The sequence below is a fragment of the Tursiops truncatus genome, chromosome 13, assembly GCF_011762595.2.
Source record: "Tursiops truncatus isolate mTurTru1 chromosome 13, mTurTru1.mat.Y, whole genome shotgun sequence".
NCBI lineage: Eukaryota > Metazoa > Chordata > Mammalia > Artiodactyla > Delphinidae > Tursiops > Tursiops truncatus.
In genome coordinates, this window is record NC_047046.1 from 25,261,839 (window position 1) to 25,279,573 (window position 17,735).

General features: G+C 53.9%; 3 protein-coding genes across 16 annotated transcripts in view; all 3 read right to left on the reverse strand.

Annotated features, from left to right (window-relative positions):
• The window catches only part of CABIN1 (calcineurin binding protein 1), a 97,944-nt gene extending 92,751 nt beyond the window's left edge, over positions 1–5,193 (reverse strand). For 3 of the 11 annotated variants that reach the window (XM_073790358.1, XM_033837329.2, XM_073790353.1), the window contains exons 1-2: positions 5,065–5,189; positions 36–117 (exon numbers count right to left, since the gene is read on the reverse strand). In XM_073790358.1, the coding sequence (XP_073646459.1) occupies positions 36–38 (3 nt within the window). In that variant the 5' untranslated portion in view covers positions 39–117; positions 5,065–5,189. Of the gene's footprint in view, positions 1–35; positions 118–1,452; positions 1,592–4,549; positions 4,569–4,714; positions 5,042–5,064 lie in introns of those variants that run through there. The other 8 variants (XM_073790357.1, XM_073790361.1, XM_033837325.2 and 5 more) reach the window with 6 other exon arrangements.
• Positions 5,194–7,392: 2,199 nt separating this feature from the next.
• On the reverse strand, positions 7,393–10,015 carry DDT (D-dopachrome tautomerase). The gene is made up of 3 exons (XM_019926171.3): positions 9,773–10,015; positions 9,265–9,440; positions 7,393–7,650 (listed from the first exon to the last, which is right to left on the reverse strand). Exons 1-3 carry the CDS (start codon positions 9,878–9,880, stop codon positions 7,578–7,580), a joined length of 357 nt encoding a protein of 118 aa, XP_019781730.1. The 5' UTR covers positions 9,881–10,015; the 3' UTR covers positions 7,393–7,577.
• A 216-nt stretch (positions 10,016–10,231) lies between these two features.
• LOC101321703 (glutathione S-transferase theta-3-like) lies at positions 10,232–17,465 on the reverse strand. 4 transcript variants are annotated; one of them, XR_012325269.1, is made up of 5 exons: positions 15,787–16,181; positions 15,087–15,237; positions 12,764–12,940; positions 11,420–12,434; positions 10,232–10,646 (listed from the first exon to the last, which is right to left on the reverse strand). XR_012325269.1 is itself a non-coding variant. In XM_033837933.2 (5 exons), exons 1-5 carry the CDS (start codon positions 17,355–17,357, stop codon positions 12,240–12,242), a joined length of 723 nt encoding a protein of 240 aa, XP_033693824.1. In that variant the 5' UTR covers positions 17,358–17,465; the 3' UTR covers positions 10,989–12,239. The 4 variants fall into 4 exon arrangements, 3 of the variants coding, with proteins under 3 accessions (XP_073646465.1, XP_073646463.1, XP_033693824.1); XM_033837933.2 differs by lacking the exon at positions 10,232–10,646 and adding an exon at positions 17,246–17,465 and having other exon boundaries at positions 10,989–12,434; positions 15,787–15,874; XM_073790364.1 differs by lacking the exon at positions 10,232–10,646 and having other exon boundaries at positions 10,985–12,434; positions 15,087–15,176; positions 15,787–15,920.
• Between the last annotated feature and the right edge of the window lie 270 nt (positions 17,466–17,735).

A 17,735-nucleotide genomic window follows, 5' to 3' on the forward strand; every position in this document is an offset into this window, starting at 1 on the left:
GGAGGACCGCAGAGCAGGTGAGCATTAGCACATACCATAGTCAGAGGCTTCGGCACACCGCCCAGCACCGCCCAGCACTGCCCAGCACCGGAAGGGCAGTGCCAGCCCACGCGGCTCCTATGAAGGAAGGAGAACAGGTTGAGGGAGGGCCCGGGAAGCACCAGGCCACCAGGAACCCATGTCCAAACCCACGGGCCTCCCGGCTCTGGGCACACAGGCTAGTGGGCCTCGGGATGGCTCTTCAGTCTGTTACCCAGGGAGCCCCTGGTCCTTGGGACGGAATGCCCACCTTTGCCAGACCAGGGGCCAGGGACAGAGGGGAGTTAGACCGACATCTGCCCCCAGGACTCACTGCTCAGCAGAGGTTACAGATCAATAAACAATTATTTTTTCAAAAGTTGAATGAAATAAAGAGAAACACAGGCAACAGGTGGAGAACAAGTCATTCGAAGGGATGGAGGAAGGTGAAGGAGGAAGCCCTGTGTTAAACCCCAGGAAGGGACAGCAGTGGGGTAGAGGGCGGGAAGGCAGAGGCAGGGGGCCTGGAGGATGGGACGGAAATATAAAAGGAAAAAAATTAGAGGTAGGCAGACCAGTGTGAAATCTGCTAAAAAAATGACAGGATTGGTGAGGATGTGGAGAAATCAGAACCTCATCCACTGCAGATGCGAGCGAAAAATGGTGAAACCCGTCTGGCAATTGCTCAGAATGTCAAACACAGAAATTCCACCCCCAAGAGAAATGAAAACATGTCCACACCAAAACTTGTTCATGAATGTTCACAGCAGCATTACTCATGACAGATTGAAGGTGGAAACAACCCAAATGTCTGTCAACTGACAAATGGATAAAGAAAATGTGGTATGTCCATACAATGGATTATTATTCAGTGATAAATAAAATTAAAGCACTGGTACTTGCTACAACATGGATGAACCTTGAAAACACGCTAAATGAAGGAAGCCAGTCACGAAGGCCACATACTGTCTGATTCCATTTATACAAAATGTCTAGAATAGGCAAATCTACAGAACCAGAAAGTAGTCTAGGGGAGAGGGACACATGGGGAGTGACTACTACCAGGTACAGGACTTCTTTCTGGGGTGATGAAAATGTTCTGAAATTGACGGTGGTGATGGTTGCACAACTCTATGGATACACTTACACTCAATGAATTGTATACCCTACACAGGCGAGCTGTTTGGTCTGTGAACTATGTGCTGCTATTAAACAAAGAGATGCCAGGAGCCTGGCTGGGGCAGTGGCACTGGGGACAGAGGCGGGGACACGTTCCAGGAGGCAAACTCACAGAACGGGGGGCCCTGGGAGGCTGGAGGGAGCAGCAGGGGTGCCAGGTAACAGCGGGGGTTCTGGCCTGTGGGGCGGGGAGGAAGAGGCAGCACCACCAAACAAGCCCGTCAGGGCAGAGGAGGGAGCCAGGAACAGTCCCACCTGAGAGGCTGGCAGAAGGCCCCGAAGGGCCCAGCAGGCAGTGGAAATGAGCCTTGGCAGAGACTGAACACGTGCTCCACATGTATAAAATAAAATGACCACTGCTACTGCCAACGGAGCTCACAGCTAAGACCTTCACAATGGGCTCTGAGTTCTCCAAGGGTTCCTACAAGGAAGAAAGAAAGTACAGTCTTCACAGACGAGGAAGACTGAAACCCCACGAGGCTGATAGCTATTTTATCTCCTGGGTTCCACATTTAGAAAAAAGAATTCTGCTGATTAACTCTGGAAACTGCTGCTTGACTATAAACTATGCTACAATGGGCACTGTGACCACCATACAATCTGGAAAAAAAAAGACGATAAAAGTAGAAACTATAGCACTAAAACCCTGTACCTAGGGAAAACACACACACATCCCAAGGGGCAGTGCCCCTGTGAAGAGCGAAGGGAGAGAATGAAGTCCCCATCAACTCTGGGTGGTGTCTTTCAGTCGACCTTTCAGAGGCCAAACCAGCTTCCCCAAGGACTCACTCTTCTCTGGGAGTGGATTTCCACACGTGCTTTTGATTGTGGACAGATCAGGCTTCACAGCAACCGATTCAGCTGCCAGATTCTGGACTAGGAAGGAAGGCCCTCCCTCCGCCCCTACTCCCTACAGGGCTTCCCTAGTGGTGCAGTCGTTAAGAATCCGCCTGCCAATGCAGGGGACATGGGTTCAAGCTGTGGTCCGGCGAGATCCCACATGCCGCGGAGCAACTAAGCCCGTGCACCACAACTACTGAGCCTGCGCTCTAGAGACTGTGAGCCACAGCTACTGAGTCCATGTGCCACAACTACTGAAGCCCACGCACCTCAAGCCCGTGCTCCGCGACAACAGAAGCCACCTTAACGAGAGGCCTACCCACCACAACAAAGAGTAGCCCGCCGATCGCCGCAACTAAAAGGAAAGCCCGCGTGCAGCAACAAAGTCCCAACGCAGCCAAAAATAAATAAATAAATAAATGTATAAAAATAAATAAAGTGTTAAAAAAATCTACAAATAACAAATGCTGAAGAGGGTGTAGAGGAAAGGGAACCCTCCTATATTGTTGGTGGGAATGTAAACTGGTGCAGCCACTATGGAGAAGAGTACGGAGGTTCCTTAAAAAACTAAAAATAGAGCTACCAAACGAGCCTGCAATCCCACTCCCAGGCATATACCCGGAGAAAACCATAATTTGAAAAGATACATGTACCCCAGTGTTCACTGAAGTACTATTTACAATAGCCAAGACACAGAAGCAACCTAAATGTCCATCGACAGATGAATGGATAAATAAAATGTGGTATATTTATACAATGGAATATTACTCAGCCATAAAAGAAAGAATGAGGGACTTCCCTGGTGGTCCAGTGGTAGAGAATCTGCCTTCCAATGCAGGGGACGCAGGTTCAATCCCTGGTGGGGGAACCAAGAACCCATATGCCGCGGGGCAACTAAGCCCGCGGGCAACAACTATTGAGCTCGCGCGCCTCAACAAGGGAGGCTGCGTGCCGCAAACTACAGAGCCCATGCACTCTGGAGCCCGCGCACCACAACTAGAGAGAAGCCCACACGCCGCAACCAAGAGTCCGCGCCCTGTAACAAAAGATCCCACGTACCGCAACTAAGACCAGACGCAGACAAAAAAATAAGGAAACTAAATATATTAAATAAATATCACAAAAAAAAACGAATGAAATAATGCCATTTGCAGCAACACGGATGGACCTAGAGATCATTATACTAAGTGAAGTAAGACAGAGAAAGACAAATATCATATGATATTGCTTATATGTGTAATCTAAAAAAATTTTTAAAAAGATACAAATGAACTTATATACCACAAAGAAATAGACCCACAGACATAGAAAACAAACTTATGGTTACCAAAGTGGGGGGGATAAATTGAGAGTTTGGGATTAACAGATACACACTACTATATATAAAACAGATGACCAACAGGGACCTACTGTATAGCACAGGGAACTGTACTCAATATTTTGTAATAACCTATAAGGGAAATTAATCTGAAAAAAAGATATATATGTATGTCTAACCAAATCACTTTGCTGTACACCTGAAACTAACACAACATTGTAAATCAACTATACTTCAATAAAAACACACACACACAAAGCAGTTTAAAATAAAAACTTTACAAAGAAATAACCATTTGAGATTATATATTTATCATCTGTAAGCAATGTGAGAATGAGGACTATAGCCATATTATTCACCACAAACCCTAGAAACCACAAAAAGGAGTTTAAAAAAAAAAAAAAAAGCTACTGTATAAAGATGAGAAGGGAAGTATCTGGTACTCATTTCTCAGTCTCCCAGCAGAACAGTTGCATTTTCTCAGAACAGCACATTCAGGAGTTAAACCTCACAAGTTTTCAAACTCTTTATAGTTTTCATGTCCTTCAGAACACATAACAACAGCACACTTTGAGCACCTCGTACCCTGATCCAGTGGTAAGTGGTGATGTTTCCTAGCAGGCTCTGGCCCGGGAGTCGGGAAGGAGTCGGGAAGAGTAGGTCTTAAGCTCAGTTGGGGCACTACCCGGCTGTGTGACTGACATGGCATAAGATAACCCCTCTGGGTCTCAGTTTCCTCTACTGCATGAGTCTTTGGACTAAATCAGGCGTCTGCAAGCTCACTAGCCTACTGTTTCCATACAGCCCAAGAGCAAAGAATGATTTTTACATTTTTAAATGGTTGAAAAACTTCGTGACACGTGAAAATTACATAAAACTTACATAAAATTCAAATTTCAGTGTCCCTAAATAAAATTTTATTGAAACACCACCACTCTCTTACATACTGTCTTTGGCTGCGACCACAGTACTCAGTACAGTATAGCACCCGAATACTTATATTATTATAAGTATACTCATACTTACTACAGCCACAAGACATAATACTATTACTCGGATACTCCAGTTCTAAGAACGATTATGAGTCACCCAGAAGGAAGCCCAGCCGCCGCATGGAATTCGCATACACAGCACGACCTGTAGTAACCCAGGCCCCTAAGGGTGGAGGGCCCCCAGAGCCCCTTGTGCAGACACCTGCCAGCATCAGGAAGCTCTATCCGGCCCAGGTCCGCCTCCTCGGGGCGGTGGGGCAGTCAAAGCTTGCAGTTTGGAGCCAACGGCCCGCGGGGGAGCCGGGGACTCGGGACAAGCGGCTGCACGTCCCCTCGGCCTCAGTTTCCACAAGTGAGGGGCGCTCACCGCGCAACGCCGCCGTGAAGGTGAAGTAGAAGGACGCGAGGCGGTGGTCAGCGCGGGGCCCGGCACCGAAGCCATAGACCGGACGGCGGCTCCCGCTGCGGCCACTGTGATCCCTGCCCCCACGCGGAGCCCCTCTCAGCCCCCCGGGACGAGCAGGAGCCGACGAGAGGCCCGCGCGGCAGCGGGGCCCAGCCGGGCCGCTCCGGGTCCCGGCTTCGGTTTCCCCACGAGGAGCCCCAGCGTCCGCCCGGCCGGACCCCGCCACCGCCGCCCGTCAAACCCTCGCCCCCGGCAGGGCAGAGCCGCGCCCCCACCCGGGGCCGCCCCAAACCCGCTGCCAGCGAACTCACCAGGCGTCTCCACGGCAACCGCCTGTCCGCCAGACCCCCGCGCCTGCCGGCTGCGCGCCTCACAACAAGGCGCGCTCCCATTGGCTCCGGAGCCGGCTCCACCAGCCAGTCGGCAAGCGCTCACGCGCCGCCCCGCGGAGCTGGCGCGCGAGGACCCTGCAGGTGCCCGGCGCAGCCCTGCCCTTCGGCCGGAGCGCGGCTGGGGGCTCAGCGCCCGCTCCCTCCCCACCGCTTGTCGTACCCGGGAAGCACCGAGCTCGGGGCCTGGCCCGCAGCAGCTGCCAAGTGACGGCCGCACTACTGTTACAACCTGCGACAGGTGTTCTGAAGGCCGTGGAAACCTGGGACACTTGGAGGGAACCGGGGCCGGAAGAGCGTTCTCACATTACCTGGACCTCACCTCGTTCCGAAAAGGATTTGAAACCTAAAAGTCACAGATACAAGCAACTACTGAAGCAAAAGAAAAAGGGGGAGGGGGAGCGGGGGATGAACGTACCGGGGAGGAAGTGACAGAACAGAGCCGGAAGGAGGGCCCAGCATTGACGGGTTTCTGACAAGGGCCTGGGACACAGGGGTAACGCTCTTGGGAGCTAAGCGTTTTAGGGAAGGGCTTCACACTGGTTGACATTCATAGCGGCTTGAGTCCAGCAAGAATGACTTAAAGAACGAATGTTATGGCTTTTTCTTTGACTTTATTTATAGACAGTAAAACCATGGTGAAGAACTCATAGACGGTTCAGTACAGTAAAGCTTTAACGATATGCTAGTAGATAAAAAAATAATTGAGTCGCCAACCTTGATTTTTGAGAGGAGTATAAGGGGCAGGGTTGGGTTAAACAGAGCATAAACAGATGGTTTCAAACTTTCCTGGATGACTTGCAACCTTGTATGCAGTTCCCACAACTGAGTTGTATCTTGAAAGATGCTCTGGAGTGAAAGTTGAACAAAGATGGGAAGGGTGGTGCAAGCAGCAGGGAGCTAGCTGTGTGGCAAGGTTTTGAGTTGAGAAACACTGCTGGCCATGCAGGAGCCTCATGCAGCATGGTGTTTTCAGGGGGTAAAACTCAGGGCCACAACGGGGAGAGGTAATGCCCGTGTGGGGGGAGGGGCCAGTCCTCACAGCAAACAGATGACATCACTCACAATAGTGGGGATAAGATTGAAGCTGGGGAGACCAGATCTTACCTTATGGTCCTGGCAAGGGTTAGGCATGAATCCCTCCTTAGGCACTTCAACCATTCATTTGCATTCAACCCACAAACATTCCCTGAGCCCCTTTGGGAAGCAAGACATCCATGTTGGCAGAAGGAATGAGAGCAGAAACAGCTGGGACAGCGAGCCAGGGAAAGGAACTCCAAGCTATAGCTTTTAACAAGTCCTCAGCGGTGGTCAGGTAAACACAGCAGGCACAGGCACATTCTTTTGGAAACTAACTTATTAACCAGGTGGACTGCATAGACTGCAGATCTCAATTTGGCATTTCATTGGTGCACAGGATGATCAAAGCTTTAATTGTGCAGAGAAACATAGCACCCAGAGATGTAAACTCTGCATCCGGAAGGAAACTGAAAAGGTGACTTCCTTTGGGCTACCCCCACCCAACCTGTATATCCTCTGAAATGCAAAAGCATGGTATGTTCTTTAGATGGGGGTGCGGGATCCCATTCATTCCATTTCTAGAAGCAGATGTTGCATTTCTGGGTTTGCCATTCTGGGACATGGTTTTTTTTGTTTTGTTTTGTTTTGTTTGCGGTAGGCGGGCCTCTCACTGTTGTGGCCTCTCCCGTTGCAGAGCACAGGCTCCGGACACGCAGGCTCAGCAGCCATGGCTCACGGGCCTAGCCGCCCCGCGGCATGTGGGATCTTCCCGGACCGGGGCATGAACCCGTGTCCCCTGCATCGGCAGGCGGACTCTCAACCACTGCGCCACCAGGGAAGCCCTGGGACATGGATTTTTACAAGGCGCACAGCTACACTGAATTCTCATCAAGATTCACTGGAGAAGGTGAAGTTTGGCAATGTCCACGGAAGGTTCCTAAAGCCCAGGCTGAGGACAGGAACATCTGGTCTGCAGAGTCTGCAGGAAGGCCCAGGCTGGACCAGCTGCCAGCTCCTCCCCACCAGCCTGAACATGGGCATCGGGAGCAGGGCCTCCGGGCTGAGCCCTCCACCCTGATTTGGGCAGCCGAGATACAAAACATGAATCGGAGGCCCTGAAGACAGGAACATCCCACCTCCCAGGTTCCCTAAAGTCCCCACCTCATAAACCAACCCCTGCTGCCCAGGGTGGCCCAGAATGCCGGAGGAGGGTAAAGGGAAGTAGAGAAGTCATGTTTGAGAGACAACGCTCTTCATTTATTTGTCGTAAGGATGGGGAAGAGGACCGTGAGGTCACAGGCCTGTCTTCATGTGGGGGTGCCAGAAGCTGGTATCCACCAGGCCCTCACTCTGCCAGGAGGCCTCTCTGGAAGGGGCTGCCAGCTCACAGATGCCCTGGATGCCCTCCACGCCAATCATAAAAAGGTCATGACTGTCCCCTTCTTGCCGATCTGCCAGGGCTCCAAGGGGAGAAAGCGGATAATTATCCTTCAGGAGACAGAGAAAAAGATGTCATCAGCTCCTTGGCTAATGCCTCACATTCCAAGACCCCTAGCCAGGTACTCCCACCATGGGCTCTCAGGCCAGCCTGCCTTAGCCCACCAGGCATTTTGCAAGCCTGTCTCAACCCATTAATGCTCTCTGCCCAACCCCCGACAGGGCAGTGGGCATGTCAAGGTTGGGATGGTGACTGCACATCATCATCACCCACCAAGAACAGACTCTCAACATGGCGGCCTCTGTGGTCACTGTATGCTCTGTCTGTGGGTTCACAGGGGAGCCCTGTCTTCCAAACTGCAGGCCCCATGGGGGCATGCGCAGTGCCCAAGCTGCCTGTTTTTGCAAAGCCTGGCTCAAGAAGGCCAGGCACGAGGTGACTCCTCCACCACCCCTGTGATGTCTATGGAGTGAGTGAGTGTGCCCCTCTCACAGAAGTGATAGGAAGTTCCTTGTGAAGAAACAGGATACCTGGGATAGCCTGGTACCAAGGAGGTATATGTGACAACCTGTTTTCCCATTTGTAAATAGGCATAAAGGAGGTATCTACCTCCTGGGGATGGCATGTCCACACGAGGGGTATGGAGAGGGGGACAAAACTTCTAAGGATCAAATGGGATCAGGCATGTGAGTTACCTATGGAGTATCTGGCACATGGTAAATTACACATTACTTATGTTGTTAGAATTATTATCACTCCCCAGCTTGAGGACCAGGTCTGAGCACCCCCCACAAGTAACCATTCTTCACCAGCCTTTCTGGGCCAATGAAGGCTCCATTCTGGAAGGTTCTTTCAAGCTTCTCATATACTTAGTTCCTTGTAGGCATGGACTTGGCTCAGGAATATTTTTCACCCAGGAAGAAACTTTAACCTTGCCACAGAGTCCCAGGTTTGGGAGCTGTAGGTGTTCTTGGGAATCGTTTAATCCATGCCTCTCTATTCACAGAAGAGAAGGCTACAAACCAGAGATGGTTCACTTCCAGGTTTGTCTGGATCCTCCAGCTGCATGGGACCCAGAACCCAGGTCTCCAGACATTCAGGCCAATGCTCTTTCCACTACTCTGTGGCCCTCCCAGGAACCTTACCTGGGACCTAATTGGGCCATAGGCCCAAAGGTCACAGCCTCAGGACATACCCAGAATTCCTCGACCAGCTTGGAGACGCTCTAGAAAATTACACCTGTTTCCCTAAGATGTGGGGAAGCCTGAAGGCAGATGATAAATGGCCTTGGTTTTGTCAGGGTAACAACATCCTGCCCTACCAGGTGTCAAGGCAGGTGCAGTATAGTGCCATCCCATGCAGTACCCCCAGGGAGTGGTTAAAGGAGAGCCTTCCCACTTCACAGATGGAAACACTGAGGTCCTGGAGGCCACACCTTGCCCAGGTGTCACAGGGACCACTACAGAGCCAGGAATTCACTCAATTCCACTACCACTCTCAAGGTGGGCCCACCACCGGGGGGCGCAAGGGGCCCTGCGGCACCACATCCTTCTAGCGAAGGGTGGGGAATTAATTTTTTCCCCAACCTTAGGAAGGGCCTTAAGTCGGATCCCTGCCCCGTCTCGCAGCAGTCCCAAGAGGGTCCTCTCCCTGCCCCTACGCACCGGTCCTGGGCCAGGTCCAGCTCCTTGGTGAGAAACTCGAAGAGGCGGGCACTGTGGCCGCGGTTCTCCTCGGCCGTGCCCACCACACCGATGGAGGAGACGAGCAGCTGCGCGCCGGGCTCCGCCGAGCCGTTCATCGCCATGGCCAGGCCGGGCCGCACCGTCACGTTCACGCGCTGCGGTGACACGAAAGTTTCGCCTGAGGCCAGTGTAGGCCGGGATGGTGCTGAGGACCGGGTAGCGCGGAGTGGGAGAGCGCAGGCCCCGCGGGATCAGGGCCGGGGGCACGGGCCGGGGTCCTTGCAGGTCACGTCGGGGTCATGGCTGGGCAAGGCGACAGGAGCAGACGTGGCGGGTGGGGCCGCGGGGTCTTGGAGAGCGGGAGGTCAGACTTGGCGGGAGGCGGGCGCGGAAGAGTCAGGGTCGCGGTGGGGAAGCCGAAGCGCGGACAGAGCCTGACCCCATCCACCAACCTCCTCCCTCTCCGTGCTCCCCTGGGCATACTCACGTCCTCAGGCTTGCCCAGGATGGCGGCAGTGGCCGCGCAGAGCCGCTTCTCTAGTCCCGCGGGCACACGGCCGGCGGGCAAGTTCGTGTCCAGCTCAACGAACGGCATTTCTAGCGGGAAGGCGCGCGAAAGGCCGCCAGGGAGAAAGAAAGCACGGAATCCAGGTGGGTGATCTCCAGGGCAGGGCTGTAGGGAGCGGGGGAGGCGGGGCGCCGCGGAAACCCGCTCCTCATTGGCTGGGCAGGTACACAGCGCCCCCCGATTGGCTGCCTAGACTACACCCCCCGGCTTCGGCCGACAGTCTCCGCGTGCTACGGCGCTGATTTCCGGAAGTGCTGTAGCCCGGCCGGCTCCGAGTAACCCCACCCCCAAGGAGACATTGGCCGCTCCAGGCCCCGCCCACACGACAGGCCCCGCCCCCGCCCCAGCCACACTGGCCGAGGTTTCCGGTCTCCTGCCGCTTTTGGGCGCTGCTGCGGTCTTCTGCTTCTTAGCCAATATTTAGATGGAGGTCTGAACACCCCCCCCCAAACACACACACCTGTAGGAGCCTTCCCCAGGCTCCACCCTAAAAACGTTACGTCGTCACGGAGGCTTAAAATTATTTTTAAATGGGTTGCCTCCAAGTCAAGCAACTTCACGCTCCATGTGTGAATCTGCGCTTCTCTTGATCAGGTCACCTGGTGATACATGTGGGCTCGAGTGGGACTGGGCAGAGACCCTCGGGCTCCCTGCATCCCTACCTGGCCCCCAAAGACATCTACCTTTGTGGCCTCTTGTGCCTGTGCCAACCTTACCTCACGGTGAAGGACAGCCCACCGGGGGGTGAGAGCCACCAAGTCCCAGTAGAATTACCAGCAATGTTTACAGGACCCTATGTTTTTATAGGTGAAACAAAAGTTGTTATTTAAAATGTGGAAGTCGGACTTCCCTGGTGGTGCAGTGGTTTAGAATCCACCTGCCAATGCAGGGGACACAGGTTCGAGCCCTAGTCCGGGAAGATCCCACATGCCACGGAGCAACTAAGCCCGTGCACTCAACTACTGAGCCTGCGCTCTAGAGCCCATGAGCCACAACTACTGAAGCCCATGTGCCTACAGCCCATGCTCCGCAACAAGAGAAGCCACCACGATGAGAAGCCCGTGCACCACAACGAAGAGTAGCCCCCACTCACCACAACTAGAGAAAGCCTGCGCACAGCAAGAAAGGCCCAATGCGGCCAAATTAATTAATTAATTAAAACGAAAAAACCGTGTAGGTCTGTTGAGGTAGCCAAACATGGTACTCTCATCTACGTTGTAAAGCTGTTTGAATTGTAAATGACAAAGATAATTGAAATTGTATGGGTGTATATGAACAATTTCAATTACACATCTAAAATTCTATTTAAGTGCACATATTAAAGGAGCCTCTATGGGAGGCAGGCAGGCTGAGGCTCTGTCTGTCCATGACCCTGTCTCCTTCCTTTATTAGATGATTCAGATATCAGAGGGTCTAGGACACAAGACAGGTAGACTGTGACCATCCTGAGGGACAGGTGACAAGTCTGGGACCCAGGGTGTAGCGTGGAGAAGACAGTGGCCGGGGTTACGAGTAGGCATGGGAGAGCAAAGCCCCTCAGCAGCACCAGGAGGGCCAGGAACTAACCTGATACTTCCCTCCCTGCAAGGAGGTTCATGAACCAGCCCTGTGCCCCACCTGTGGGAGACAGCGTCACCCCAGAGGGAGGAGACAGACCCAGGAGACTGAGATGATTCCTGATTGTGACTCTCTTTACTAAGTCAACTGTGACATGTGCCAGTCCAGGGGGCATGGAACCAGCTCCCTGCCAGGATTGAGGGAGGGAAGCTTTGAGGCTGAGGAGCCCAGAGGGGTCACCTGACTTGGCCTAGGGTGAGAAGTTGGAGGAATTCTCCCTGGAGAAGGACATGGTAACAAATGCCAAAAGACCAGGAAGAGCACCAAGCAGGAAAAGTGAGGGGGAGCCCGGTAAGCAGCAGAAATAGGCTGAGCCAAGGCCAGGAGGCCAAGGAGGAAGCTGGGAGTTGGTGCTGGGGTGGGGGGGGTAGAGCCAGGAAAATGGTGGGCTACTGGGGGAAACCAGAGGGGGTGCCCTGGAGGGACGGCGGCAAGGCCTCAAATGTAAAGTTCAGTGACTCGTCCTTTGTCCTTTAGCCTCAGGGCAGTGATGCACCAGGGTAAGTTTCAAACAGGAGAGGGCCGGGGGGTCAGGGTCACATCTGTGTTTACTAAAGCTATTTCCAGAGGTTACATGGAAGTCAGAGTGCAAGGGGTAAGGGTGAAGTTGGCAGGCAGACAGAAGAAGGAACAAAGGACTGGCGTGTGGAAGGCACTGTGGACCGGATGCTGCGAAGGTGTCTCGCTCACAGCCGAGGGGAGGCAGTGCCATTTCTTTATTCTGAGGACAGAGCTCCGTCGATGGTGGCTCTGCAGGCCCACCCGGTACTCACTGCAACAAAAGCTGCGCCAGGGGCTTCAGCCTCTCCTTCATGGCAGTGTCGGCTGGAGGCAGGTCCTTAGCCTTCATGATGACCGCGTGGGCCTCCTGGAAGAGGTCCTCCCCCACCGCAGCTTCCACCCGCTTGCGCCACGCAGCCAGCTTAGGCCGGTTTTTGAAGATGTCACAGCCGGCACTGACAGGCTATGGGAGAGGAAGCCGGGTGGAGGGGTGGGACCCAGAGAAGCACAAGGCAGCATGTCCCAACTTAGGGATCCCTCGGGTGGATTTTCCCTCCTCTGCCACACGGGTGATAGGCTGGGGGTTCTCCTCCAGGAAATACCGAGAAGCTGCTCAATAAGCCTGCAGGGTGGGGTTTTTAAGCCCCTTTTTACAGATGAGGACGCTGAGGCTCAGAGGGGGAAGTGACCCGCCCAGGGCCCCCCAGCCAGAAAGGACAACGTGAGCTGGTACACTGGCTCTCTCCCAGGGTACCCCAATGCCCAGCTGGCCCCCCACCCCACGACACTCACATGCATCAGCTCTGTGATGGCCACCAAGTCTGCCACTGAGATGTGAGGCCCAGACAGGAAGTCCTGGTCCTTCAGGAACTTGTCCTCAAGCAGCTGCAGGCACCTGTCCAGCTCAGCCAGAGTAGATGCCAGTGTCTCAGGGGGCACCCGTTGGCCCAGGAACACAGGCAACAACATCTGGTAGGCGGGCAGGCAGGGGAGGGCTCAGGGTCTGCCCAAGGCCCAGCATGGTTCCTGCTCTCATTCCACCTATCAGCCATCCTTCGCATTTCTCCTCACTCCCATCTACCATTTCCCACCCACAGCCACTACCAGCCCAGGCCTTATCCCTTACTCAGGCACAGATAGCCTCCACCTCTTCCTGGGTCATCACATCGGGCAGCCGGGGGATACTTCGGCAATCCCAGTCTGCCCATATCTTCTCCCTGCATAAAGCCTTCCATGGCTCCCTAGTGCCCTCACTGCAAAGGCCTCAACACAGGGTAGCAGCCATCCTCTCCCACCCCACCTCCCACTCCACCCCAGGCTTCTCAAATGGGAATGTGCGTGCAGATCCCTCTGGGATGTGGTTCAAGTGTACGGTCCTAATCAGTACACCTGGGTGGGGCCTGAGACTCTGCATTTCCAAGCTCCCAGGTGACGCTCATGCTCCTGGCCCATGGCCCACACTCTGAGTAGCAAACATCTACACTCACTCTCCTGGACTTCTCTCCATTCTGCCCTCAAATGCACCGGGCTTCCTCCCCCACCACAGCTTGTAAAGCTATGGAAACCTTCTTTGTGCCAAATGGACCCCCAGAGGGAATTCCCTGGCAGTCCAGTGGTTAGACTTCCGCGCTCACTGCCGAGGGCCTGGGTTTCACCTCTGGTCAGGGAACTAAGATCCCACAAGCTGCACGGCCAAAAACAACAACAACAAATGGGCCCCCAGAACAGTGGTTCCATACGTGCAGCAGGGGCCAGCTCACACTCCCTCACACACGCAGGGAGCCTGCTCTGTGCCAGACACTAAGTGCTTTACCAATAATAACTCAGAGTTCACATTTCAAAAACCTCTGCACGTTCGATAAGTAAAAATGGTATCTGCATGCTCTTTTAATGTGCATTTGCTTGATTTTTACTGAAGTTACATGTTTTCATCCATTTATTGACCCTTTCTCTCTGTCCTTCAGTTACATCTCTGCTGGTTTCTTCTGCGCATTTTTCTCCTGTGTTTTGATGGGCTTCTAAGAGCGTCTTATTTTTTTTAAGCATATTTATTTATTTAATTTATTTATTGCTGCGTTGGGTCTTCGTTGCTGCGCCCAGGCTTTCTCTAGTTGCGGCGAGTGGGGCCTACTCTTCCTTGTGGTGCACAGGTTTCTCATTTTGGTGGCTTCGCTTGTTGCAGAGCATGGGCTGTAGGCGCGCGGGCTTCAGTAGTTGCGGCATGTGGGTTCTGGACTTCTCCAGTGGCATAGTGGTTAAGAATCCACCCACCAGTGCAGGGGACACGGGTTCGAGCCCTGGTCTGGGAAGATCCCACATGCCGCAGAGCAGCTAAACCCGTGTGCCACAACTACTGAGCCCGCACTCTGCAACTACTGAAGCCTGCATGCCACAACTACTGAATCCCGTGCGCCTAGAACCGGTGCTCTGCAACAAGAGAAGCCACTGCAATGAGAAGCCCGCTCACCACAACGAAGAGTAGCCCCCGCTCACCACAACTAGAGAAAGCCCGCACGCAGCAACGAAGACCCAATGCAGCCAAAAATAAAAATTAAAAATTATAAAAAATTTTTTTAATGTTCTTTCTAACATTTCTTTGCCAAGATCTTTCCCAGGTTTTTTTGCTTGTTTTCATTCTTTTTTTTTTCTTACACAGATTTTGTGTAAAATCGATTAGCCTTTTCTTTAAGTCTCCCACTGTTACTAGGCTTATAAATCCTTGCATACCCAGAAATCAGATCAACATTTAGTGAAATATCTTATTTCTTCCTACTTTGAGGTTTTTCACTTAACACCTCTCCATCTGGAAAGTACATGTGTAGCAAAGTGAAGGTTTGATTCTTTTCTCTCCCAAAAGACAATATTCCCAGGCAGCCTAGAGTGTGCAAAAGGGCACAAGATTAATTTCCAGCAGCTCAGGAATCAAGACATATTGGGGGAGTCATTCCCAGGCTCTGTGCCTTGGTTTCCCCTCTGGGAAACAAGTTGGTTGCCCTGGAGCATCTCTGGCATTCTAGAATTTAGTGTTCTCAGGTCTCAGGTCTGAATGGAATGCTTTAGACAGAAAGCACCATCCCCTGGTCACCAAGGAAGGGCTCCCTGCTCTGAAGCTCACCTTCTGCCACATGGTCCGGGTGCAGCTTGTTCGCAGGGCCGTGTGCTGCCACGCCAGGTACTCATCCACACGGGCTCGGGCCTGCAGGTCCTGGGGGTACCAGTGGTCGGGGGTCTCATACTTGCGGGTCAGATACAGCAGGATGGCCACACTGGGGGACACGGTGGGTGCAGGGGGACATGCCCCAGTCACTCTTTAACCATTCCACAGGGGCCAGGCCCTGGGTGAGGCCGGTCCCTGCTCCTCACACATCTTTCCCCAGCTCCTGGGGGTGGAACATTTCACTGTTTCTGGTACAGAGTAGGAGTGTGAGGCTCAGAGAGGTTAAGTGACAGCCAGGATCACACAGCTCTATCTTGGGCCATCCTATCATCAGAACTAAGGGCACCAAGTGAAAAACAAAATGTCATGTGATTTCAGAAAGTGGATGTATGCTCAGAGAAATCTCCCATGAGGAAGCAGTGCCCAACATGTGTCCCGAAGGATGAGAGTGACTCCAATACCATTCTCCAACATCTCCAGGGCAGGGACAGCAACAGGAGTAAGACCAGGCGCCCCTCCCAGCCCTGGGCAGCTCTGCTGACTTCAATCCACTCTCCACCCTCGGGCTGGTAAGGGGCTCAGGGCACAGAAGCCACGATCCGAGCCATCAACGGTGGACACACAGATGGCTGACTGGTGCAGCCAAGGGACCCGTTACCTCTCGGCCAAGGTGAAGTCCCCGTCCTTCAAGGCGGGCACCTTCCTCAGGGGGTTCACCTGGGCAAAGTCATCGCTGTAGTGCTGGCCTGTGGGAGAGACCAGTGAGGCAGGTGGGGAGAACTCTGAGCCCTCTGAGGTCTCTGCCCACCCCCTACCCCAATGTCCAGGCACCAACTTTCTGAGGCCTCCATCCAGGTGGGGCATCAGAGAAGACGAGGCCACTCTGCTGGTCAGCGGATCATACACGCTGAGCCTGCCAGAGGTCCCCCCTTCCTGTGTCCACTCGCCCCACCTTGGAACCTGGGTCAAGTAGCATCTCAGCTTGGACTTGGGAGGAGGGTGATTCACTGCAGCTGTAATCCACCCCAGCCCCAGCCAACTCCATCCACGCATCACACACTCTAGCCTCCTCCCTGGGCTCTAGCCTTGTCCACTGCAGTCCCCCTCTCTATGCAAACTGGGTGACCTGTCTACACCCCAGAGTTCCAGCCACACCTGCTCCTGGCCCTCAGCAAACCTCGCTCTCACCAGCAATACCTGCCCGACTCAGCCACTCAACCTCCTGCAGGTCAGCTCCTCTTTCTTTCCTGTGCCAAACCTTCAAGGCTCCTCCCCCACAGGGGTTCCCATGTCTGAATCACATCTGCATACCTCCCTGTCCCGGGCCAGTGCAGACGGTACACCAAGTAATGTATGTGGAGTCGGAGGGCTTCAGTGGAGCCGGGATCCAGCCTGGCCGTACGACCGCCTGTGGGCCTCTTTGCCCTTCTACTGCATGGATGGAATCACCCCTACCCATCCTCCCTCTAGAAATTGCCTCTGTGCCCAGCCCCCACCCCAAGGAGCATTGAAAAGTCAGAGCAAGCTGGCATCAAAGCAGCTGGTGGCTCACGCTGGGGCACCAGAGGCAGAAGGTGGGCAGGCTCGGCCAAGCAGGGTCTCCCTCCGGGTCTGCCAGAGGGGCTCTGAATCCAGAGCTTATCCTACTGTCCAGTTACAGCCCTGCCCCCTCCCCGGATTCTGTGTAAGTGGAGGGGACCTAGGCAGGCATAGGTAGGAGTAAAGAGGAGACCAGATGCAGGTGTCCAACCTCCTCCTGCCAGCAGACCCAGAAACTCAAGAGATGGGGGCTGCTTCCACTGGGAATGAGGAGGCAGTTCACTGTTTTCTCCAAGCCCAGGTGTGGAGGTGTTGGAGCTGTCACTCCACTTCCCGCGGCCCCACACCCCCACTGCTCTCTACCTGCTCTGCTCCTTCCTAACCTGTATTTTGAAGAACGGTTAGTATTCACTAAGCAAAGGTAAAGACTCTGAAAATACACAACTTATAGGCGAAGCCACGGTTTCCGACTGGAGTCTGTCTCTTGCCGTCTGTCTGCGCAGGCCGCCTGACCGTGGGGCCCCGGGAGTCCGTGTGCACACAGGGGCCCAGACCCCGGGCCTGCCTGCCGGGCCCACCTTTGAGCAGGTCCACGGTGCGCAGCTCGAAGGGGATGCCGTTCTTCTTGGCGAAGATGTAGACGGCGCGGCAAGGCTGGGACAGCAAGTCCAGGTAGAGCTGCAAGCCCATGGCGAGGGCGGGGGTTAGGATTAGTGCAGGACTGGGGCAGAAACGGCGGCAGGGGCGGGGACCACCGGCTACCCAGGCGGCGGCCGCGCGCAGCCTGATTAATCGAGCCGGGCCGCGCCTTCCCCGCCCGTTGGATGGTGCCGGAGAACTTTGGACCAATCAGCGGCGGCCTCGCTCTCCCGCCTTCCCTCTCAGGGGTTCTGGGCTGGGGTCCCTTCCCTGGTGGGGAGGGTACAGGGAGACGGACTTTTGACAGTTTCTCGCCGCCAGGTCAGTCCCCTAACCCGGACCTCAATGTCTACCTGAGTCAAATGGGGCGGGGGGATGATACTGGGGGGACGACGTTGAGGGCGCTTCCAGCGCAGACACTCAGTGAAT

What these genes read in the sequence shown, in the direction of transcription:
- DDT (XM_019926171.3), bottom strand. Translation starts at nt 9,880, where the DNA reads ATGCCGTTCGTTGAGCTGGACACGAACTTGCCCGCCGGCCGTGTGCCC. An exon ending in TCCTGGGCAAGCCTGAGGAC is followed by an intron (nt 9,441 to 9,772) that starts GTGAGTATGCCC and finishes GTGTCACCGCAG; the next exon opens with CGCGTGAACGTGACGGTGCG. An exon ending in CTGGACCTGGCCCAGGACCG is followed by an intron (nt 7,651 to 9,264) that starts GTGCGTAGGGGC and finishes TGTCTCCTGAAG; the next exon opens with GATAATTATCCGCTTTCTCC.
- LOC101321703 (XM_073790362.1), bottom strand. Translation starts at nt 16,181, where the DNA reads ATGCGTGGATGGAGTTGGCTGGGGCTGGGGTGGATTACAGCTGCAGTG. An exon ending in GACTTCACCTTGGCCGAGAG is followed by an intron (nt 15,238 to 15,786) that starts GTAACGGGTCCC and finishes CGTGTCCCCCAG; the next exon opens with TGTGGCCATCCTGCTGTATC. An exon ending in CCCGGACCATGTGGCAGAAG is followed by an intron (nt 12,941 to 15,086) that starts GTGAGCTTCAGA and finishes CCCGCCTACCAG; the next exon opens with ATGTTGTTGCCTGTGTTCCT.